This window comes from Amia ocellicauda, chromosome 23 (assembly GCF_036373705.1).
Source record: "Amia ocellicauda isolate fAmiCal2 chromosome 23, fAmiCal2.hap1, whole genome shotgun sequence".
Taxonomy (NCBI): Eukaryota; Metazoa; Chordata; class Actinopteri; order Amiiformes; family Amiidae; genus Amia; species Amia ocellicauda.
Window position 1 is genome coordinate 13,060,771 of NC_089872.1, and position 8,780 is coordinate 13,069,550.

Consider the following 8,780-nt stretch of genomic DNA (forward strand, 5'->3'; position numbering starts at 1 on the left):
TTTAACGTTTGTGAATTAAATACTGAATTACATCTGTAATATAAGAGTCTGAAAACCATTGCAGGTCTGTGCTATTGAAATACAACTGATGAAACCTTTCCATCTAAACTACATGTGCGCCAAAGTTAGTCCCCCCCATGTTGCCCCCAGCGACTTTGTTTTCAGAGATTTGGGTGAAGTATGATCAACATGCTTAGCCACGTACTCTTTCATTGTTACAACATGTACTGCTAAACAACCGGGACACGAACAACTGGCTTTTTTCATTAGCATTATTTTTTGACTTTTAAATGCTGCCTAAAAGCAACATCTCCCCATTATACTTTGTGACCCATTAACCCGACTCCACCCACGCAATCACACAATCATAAGCACTAATATTGCTTTAGGTTATTTTAGAGGGGCTCATTCACGGGAGCTGAAGTCTGGTAATTACCACTTTAATTTTAAAATTGGATTGTGCCATCTGATCACGGGCTATACATGTGTGTGTGTGTGTGTGTGTGTGTGTGTGCGTGTGCGCAGTAGCAGGCATGGAGACGCAGTTTACTACACACTGCAAAGCTCAGCTTGATGGAAAACAAAACGTTTCCACCAGCTCTTCACATTTAGCCTGTATTTGCTGGAAATGAACACAACTGAAACCTGTATGTGTGTGTGTATATATATATATACACACATCATTATAATATAATACCAATGAGACAATGTGAAAGTGTGCAATAAAGTTAAAATGTCCCAAAAGGATTGAAGAACTGAAAAATGCCAACCAAAACCAAAAATAGTATATTAAATCAGGACAATGAAGCGCCTTTAAATGGATTTCTCCTGCTCCGTGCTGTATGGCTATTGAACTGCATTACATTACACTTTTTTTTTTCTAGAAGGAAACCTTGGCCCACGAAGTTACCGCTACCCACAAAAAGTGGGCATAAAATGTCAAATGTAATTTCACAAACGAAATGGCAATGATGTGGTCGAAAGCAGGGTCTGGCCCGGTGTTAACCCTTTCAGCGCCGCAGCGCACCGGAGCGTGGGAACCCGTGCGCTGCGGCCGCTTTGTGTCAATAGACGAGCAGCGCAAACTGCGCGCACAGGCACTTCATATAGTCCAGCTCAATTAAAAAGGCAATATTAACTGCGACTTATTTTGATACATTTGCTGAAACAATGGGGCCGATTTGTTGGTAAAAAAAAAAAAAATACAATTATTCGACCATGTGGAGCTCGAAACGCGTTTCAATTTGATCACACGAAATATATACTTTATTATAGATATAAAAGAGTACAAATGTTGCTAGTACGAATTCCATATAAATGTAATAACTAACACGAAATTAAAGTTTATTTAAAATCATTTATGGGACACCAAGGCTGGAGAGAACGGTCGTCGACTGGGACTGTATTCGTTGAAAAATGCATTTGAAAAAGAGTCGAGTCACATTTAAAAAGTTAATTAATTACGTGTATTTTAGAAAGTTTAAATGCATCATCACCAACTTCGGCGGTTGATCAAACAAGGCATTAAATTATCACTCAATAAACCACTGGGGATATGTGTTAAACTGATCTTTATTTTATGGACATGAATGTAGGGGCGTTTGCCTTGTATACATTCAACATTTCACTGGCATATTGAAATTGTCTCTAATCCACATTATAATTTTCGCATTATAAAAAAGGACAAATCAGTCATGACTGTTATTAACAAAGATGTTCAAGTGCTGCTATTAAAAATGAGTCTGCAACATACATCACTATAGACAATGCCTCTAACGTTTACTAGATATATCCGTTATTTCATTTACTTCAAGATTTGAAAAACAGCAACTTGACTGGAGATCCAATATAATTATTCGTTTTTTTTCTTTTTTTCTTTTTTGTATCCTGGGCAATAAAATACAAGACTTCCTTTAATAGTTTTCAGGATTGTTCACGACAGATGAAAGCCGCCATTGAAAAGGTACACTGACTTACAGCCGATTTTTTTCCTGGACATTTGGGATGGTTTTCTTCCCCGTTTAAATGATGTTTTTAAACAATTTCAATCCAGTAACACCAACTAAATGTGGTCACTGCAACGGACCCAAATACATATTTACAAATGTTCAGCGCCTTAATGCAGCTGACTATTTTGTTCCATCCTAAAAATAACAAATTAAAAAAAAAACTATACACAATTTGATCGGATGGGGGATGGGGGCTGGGGTGGGGATGCAACAGGACAGTTTATATAAAGTTCTGTAATGAGAAATCATTCCTCATCATTAACACTTGGTCAATACAAGGGGTTTGGAAATAAGCTGCAGTTTCATGAAACAACTTAAAAAAATAATAATTGTCCAGCATTTTAAGTTGTCTTTTAATTAAAATCCTTTATGGATAAAAAGGGAATAAAAATAAAAATATATTTTAAGATTAAAAAGCGGATAATAGTGTTGGGCTGTTTGTGTCCACAAGTGGTTTTGGTTACTTTTGTCTTAAAGGGATGAAAAAGAAAAAAATACATACGAATGTCTCTATCTATCAGGTTACTTTAAAAGTTCGTAAAGACTTTCATATATATATATATAAAAAAAAAAAAAAAAAAAAAATTCACAAGACTTGGAACCTCCACGATGCCTGATCTTTATAGTCCAAGCAGTCCGTTGCGTTGAAGTTGAGCTTCCAAGAGGAGGCCGTTTGCTCTTTGTAATCCAGGCAGTCTGAGGAGTTGAAGGCTAACCCTGGTCCACTGTAACCCTGATGGTGGTGATGGTGGTGGTGATGGTGCCCAGAGGACTGGCTCAAATGGTGGTGGGGGTGTCCTGACATGGAGGATGCGGCCATTGGGCTGAGTTGGTGTGGGTGGTGGTGGGAATGCATGGGGGTCAGGTAGGAGCTGCATTCGACCCCGCTGAAGTAGGAGCCAGAGGGGGCTGGGTAACCCTGGCTGTAGCCTGTCGCTTGGCTGTAGGACATGGGGTAGGAGGCGGTGGAAGCCCCGGAGACGGACCGCTGCATACAGGAGGCACTGGTGGGGGGGATTGGGTCGGGGATGGACACGGACGGAGGGGCAGAGCCAGGAGAGATGGAGGCCGGGCTCCAGATGGAGGAGACTGGGGTACTGATGGAGGTAGAAGTGCTGCTGATCCCCGTGTTGCTGGACGAGTTGGAGCTGGAGGAAGACGACGAGGAGCCCGAGCTGGACACGGCCGGAGGGGTGAACTGACCGCTGCTCTCGGAGCCCGTGCTCTCCCGGGTCGGGGAGGACTTCTTCTTGGGCGGCCGGGCCTTGGCGTTGCTGCCACTCTGCTGCTGCTGCCGACACTTAGCACGGCGGTTTTTGAACCACACCTGAAAAAATACATTTCTGTAAAAAAAAAATACCTAAAATCCGGGGAGAGGGGCAATGGTTTTCATGCATTAAATAGACCCATAAATAATTTTAAAGACGACGACTTTGGCAGCAGGACCAATTGCCAATTAATATCCATTAATATTCATTTGGATTCAGGCTTCAACTTCTCCATGGGTCTAATTTCATGCTGTAGGACCTACTCTGATAAATAAGCTAATAGATGTTGATGTAGAAGAGAGTAATTCAATATTCAGTGGCCTACTCATGTACAACACATTTCCTCACACACATTTTGAAAAATTACAAATTGGCTGAGAAGTGTGCCTCATCATCCTTCCAGATTGTTCTAGACCATTTTCTCATATGTATCTATAGGAGGCAGCTTTAATCTTAACTGAATGGGAGGTGGGTAATCAAATATTTTTTAATTTTATTTTTAAAATACAGAGTAATCGGGTAAACTAAAATTAACTGTGGCCATCTTATTCAGAGCCATTGTTTTGAGGAGCGCTTCGGTGCGCTTTCGTCAAGTCAATCTTTGCGTAGAAGCATAATGCGGACACGCAAATTCGTTTTCTGTAACAATTAATTAAGATTCGTTTCAATTGATTCGTGTGCGCTAATTAGCTTGCTGTAATTTTAAATTGTTTATTTTACGTTAATACTTCAATATCAATGATCAAGGTACACAGTAAAGTTACTCAGTGATCCGACCGTAGTTTTATTACAATGATAAACATACCCAAAAAAGCAGCAAATCGGCATACACACAAGATATAACCAATTCATAGTGCTTTAGTGACTATTTGATCAAATGCAACACGGTTTGTGATCATGAAGGTTTGGTATGGATGCTCCGGTCGATAATAACGGCACTAGATTGTGTGCTTTTCTGCGGATTTACTCCATCTGCACTTGAATCATTTTGACCCCTTCCTTACATATTTTCAGACAATAAGCACAAGAGGGGGCCACTGAGCGAATTGCACGTTTTTTGCCCCTATATGCATCTTCTACTGTATATATTATTTAGAGGGAGAAACAGCCATTACAGCAGGTCCAATAATAAGTGCGTCAAGCACCTCAACATAGCGCACAGATCGAGCATCCGCAGTGAGTGCGTTTCAAATGAGAATAGTGCCCTTAAACCTCATTAAAAACAAAACAAAAAAAAAACAATACTGCTAATAATAATTAATAATAATAATAATAATATACCTGCACTCTTGATTCCGGCAGGTTGATTTTTAAAGCCACCTCTTCTCTCATGAATATGTCCGGGTAGCGCGTCTTGGCAAACAGAGCCTCCAGGATGTCCAGCTGGGAGCGGGTGAAGGTGGTCCTCTCCCGCCGCTGCTTTCTCGGGGTGGCTACAACACATTCATTTAGATATAATTACTTGTAAAAAAGAATAATTACTAAACACAACTGGAATAGTATTGATAATTGCCCGGCTTTTAAAACAAACTACAGGTAACGCTTCGCAATCCGGTTGATGGCATGGAAAAGTTGTTTTGCTCTTGCAATGCGGTTCAATACACGTCTGCACGGTCTATAGAAAACCATCTTCAACTGGTGCCGTTTAAAGAAAAGAAAAAGTGTGTGTCTTGCACGCAATTGTCTATCCCTCAAGTCTCAAAAACAAACTGTATACAATAAAACACTTCAATGGCATTACATTTATAATACATGTATACATTATAATAAACCCCTTTCTTCATTTGGTAGCATAAATACATTCCAGTAAGCATTTCAAAGCCTCAAATGAATTTTTCAGGAGCTGGGCCTACATTAAAAATTAACCAGAACCCTATACCAGCCAACCCTATACACAAGTGTCCATATAAACTTCACAAGAATACTACAAAATAAATTAAAACATTTCAACACCATCGTTCGCCATCATTAGAAGAGGAAAAGATTAAAAACAAATGATCAAATTGGACGCTTAAGCATAGGCCAAAAAGTTTTCGCTTTCCTTCACAATTAAAACCGAACATCAAAATGGACTCAACTCTACTGTAAAAATATCCATTTTAAAGGAGAGAGGCCCAGTTTCGGTCGGGGCTTTACCTGGGTATCCGACCGAGGGATGCAGCAGGTCCATGGCGGCCCCGCTCAGCCCCAGCCCGTTCATGCCGTACGGGGGCTGTTTGAGGTATGACATCATGCTAAAGGCTTCACACGTTTCCCAATGCGGGTCAATTAGTCGCTTTTCTTCGATATTCAGCTTCAGATAATTGGGACGGGCAATTATCAGCACTGGAAAACAAAACAACAATTACATTAATGTTCCGTCCCACTTACTTTTCTTCCTGTAATAGTGCGACTGCCAAAGCGAACCACGAAATGGGGGGGGGGGGGGAACAAAAAAAATAGCATGTAGCAATTTTAGCAACACGTATACAGTACGTGTAAAATAGTTTCGATAGTTACTGCAAGTTACCTCGTTTGCTTTAAGAAATCAGAACATTTAAAATTAAAAAAAGCAAGACGGATATGGAATAGGTATACAAACTACAGTAGATACAAGAGTATACTGTAGCTTTTCATTGCAGAACTTCATACCCCCTCTAAAAAAAAATAAAAGCATTCTTAAGTGGCCCGCCATTTTATTTTGTTAAAGATGTTTTCTTTTGGCATGACAAACTGGTGGGATTATAGATTCGTTTTAATTATAATAAAATACAGTGATCTAAAAATAATCGAATAAATCCAAATGCATGTTCAATTTTAGGCGCATGTTATTTATTCTGCATGCCAAGAAGAAATGTGTACACTAAATCAGGATCACAACATGTCAAATTCATATGTAGGACTCTTCACCTGAACGTTATTTTCAAGTCCCCCTTTGCAAATCAAGTGTAGCCGTTTTCCCTATACCCTCAAATTGTAGCACTACAGTTCTCCATGCAAAACATTTCACAATTTAAAAATCAGAGAGCAGAACATAAAAATGCAATAATCATTTACATCTGAAATGTAAAGTGTAAAGCCACTGAGGAGGCTTTATTGTTGTGGGACAGTGGATACATTTCCACCCGCGCATATCAACTTGTAACCTATTCACAGATGATAATAACAACACTTTGTAATAAATCGCAACACTGTAGCAGTAATAGTAATGGTGGAAATATAGAAACAGTTGCATTATACAGAAAACTTGTAAAGGGAAACAGCAGGTCTGTAGGCATTGCATTACATTTCACATTTGGAAGAACTCTACTTACATTTGTGATCAAACTTAAACCAACCAATATTGCATGTTGCATTTCAATTATTGTGTTAACTACTGGAAGAGCCCCCCCCCACCCCTAATAAAGATACAGATCTGGTGCCGTGCTGTGAAAATGACCCGGCAGTAAACCCGGCGCGCTGTGTGTTTAGATGCGTCTGAAAGTGCGTTTGCAGCTCCACGGGACGGAGATACACTGGATTGCAAAGGCGAAGAGCTCTGTGCAAATGAACTCAATTACAATTTAGATTAGACCTCCAGGGAGACCATTTAAAGAAGGGGTCTTATCAGCAAAATAAATTAACAAAAACCAAAACACGCCTCTCCAATTATCTACTAAGTAGATTCAACGTTTTTTTTTTTTTTAAATGGACAATCGGACTCTTCAAATTATTAATTTACATTAGAATAATGCATCGCATATATATGTAAAAATGGGTGTAAACAAACTCCCTGCGAGTTCGAGGCATCTGCTTTAATCGCACTTTGCAAGCAAATCGAGCAGCTCTTTGCAGCGATTGCTAAATTGAGGTTTGGAAATTGCCAGTGCCAATCCAGCCTGTGTGCAACTTTCACCCAGAGAGCAAACCATCGCAATCTGACCAGACCCACACAGTGCTTCCTACACTACACTTGCGCTTCATAGAGAGAGCAAACGAAACTTTCAATGCATTTCGTTTTCCACAATTCTAGGTCGCAACAGAACGAGTTCAAGCATGCAAAACTTACCTTCTTATTTCGGATTGGTTTCCTTTGTGCAATGTAATCAATGATCGGAGCTGTATAGAAAACATCCACCAGGGGAATGAATCTGCAACGTAACGCGATGGAGGGAAAAAAAAAAGGAAATCAAATGATATTGACTCTTTTTGGAAAATAAATAAATATTTTTTTTGTGTGGATATTTTGTCCCTATTTCGGCAGCAACGCTGGCCAGGCGCACGTGTTGTGTGTTACTCACTGTGGCGATCAGTGAAAGTTTCCGGGGTTTAGACCCAATAAGCGGGACGCCTGAGCTCGGCTGCGGTGCGAGTCCGGCGCCGGTGTTAAGGTGATTGCTAATGTGGACGGATGAAGATTGATCACCTTCCCTCTGCCCTGCCCTTCTATGAGCATGAGACACCTGCGGCACCGCCCACCCCGGCCAATCCCCGCGCTCGCCCTCGCTGATGGACGGCGCCCGGAGCCAATGGCTGCTCACAGTCTCCGAGGAGCCCCTCCCCTTTATACTGAGAACAACATAAACCTGCAAAGTGAGCGCAGGCGGATTTTTTTTAATGAATTGCTGTTTATTTAGTTGCAATTTAGTTAGTCGTTGAACTAAAGCAATGCTACAGAGTAAGGTTTTTTTTTTTTTTTTTTTTGGTTCATTAAAAGTTATCGTCTTCGTGTTTGATTATAAACAATTGGAGATAACTTTTAAAATACGAATTGCACTTCGTTTTAAATGCATTGTTTTTGTAAGAACCTTACTTAAAATGTATAGAAATTCAAACAAATAGGCCTATAATAACGCCATCAGTCTACATAAGAAAGATTCAACGAGATGCGCTCGGTATTCTCTTAAAACGGTGCGTTGCATGGGATTTTATTCACAGTTTACAATGCAAAAATAATAATTAAATGAGTCTGTGGTGAATTTATCGATCGCTTTGTGGCCGCTAAAAAGCTGAAATAGCTTTATTGTTTTTATTATTATTTGAATGTATTATGTGGTAGTTAGCCTACATTACCATTTCTGCTAGTAATGAAATAAAAGTAGTATTTTGGCACAAAATAACGGCGCCTGTAAATTAAAAACATAGGAATGGTTTTAGCCATTTGCGCAAAACACTGATTTTCCTACAAACTGCTGCAACAGCAGTTGTGCTCTGTATATACAAAATATATCAAATATATTGAGAAGTAGTGGAATAATAAAATTGGCTACTTCAACAACACTTGATTTTACAGCATATTAATTCCATTTTAAGTAGCCTGAATGCATTTTCCCCTATTACTTTGAGAGTGAAGTGCGATGTAATAATGCCAGCCTCTGATAGCTGTAGATTTAGTATAACTACTATTATTATTATTATTATTATTATTTTACCAAACATGGTCAAATCTGAATTCATTTTTTTTCTTCATTTTAACACCATCTCATGAATATTGATGACGAGCTAATCCCCCACTTAGAATTACATCTCAGAATAGTCAGAGTAA

At 39.5% G+C, this 8,780-nt stretch overlaps 1 protein-coding gene across 2 annotated transcripts; it reads right to left on the reverse strand.

The window, feature by feature from the left end:
• Positions 1-1,554: 1,554 nt before the first annotated feature.
• On the reverse strand, positions 1,555-7,632 carry otx1 (orthodenticle homeobox 1). 2 transcript variants are annotated; one of them, XM_066696991.1, is made up of 5 exons: positions 7,537-7,632; positions 7,305-7,386; positions 5,414-5,602; positions 4,559-4,710; positions 1,555-3,336 (listed from the first exon to the last, which is right to left on the reverse strand). In XM_066696991.1, exons 3-5 carry the CDS (start codon positions 5,508-5,510, stop codon positions 2,596-2,598), a joined length of 990 nt encoding a protein of 329 aa, XP_066553088.1. In that variant the 5' UTR covers positions 5,511-5,602; positions 7,305-7,386; positions 7,537-7,632; the 3' UTR covers positions 1,555-2,595. The 2 variants fall into 2 exon arrangements, with proteins under 2 accessions (XP_066553088.1, XP_066553087.1); XM_066696990.1 differs by having other exon boundaries at positions 7,305-7,632.
• Positions 7,633-8,780: the final 1,148 nt, after the last annotated feature.

Bases quoted from the DNA above. Each gene is read 5' to 3' on its own strand.
- otx1 (XM_066696991.1), bottom strand. From the start codon at position 5,510: ATGATGTCATACCTCAAACAGCCCCCGTACGGCATGAACGGGCTGGGG. The intron at 4,711-5,413 runs GTAAAGCCCCGA...AATGTGTTGTAG, and splicing joins TCCCTCGGTCGGATACCCAG to CCACCCCGAGAAAGCAGCGG. The intron at 3,337-4,558 runs GTATATTATTAT...GTATTTTTTCAG, and splicing joins TGCCGGAATCAAGAGTGCAG to GTGTGGTTCAAAAACCGCCG.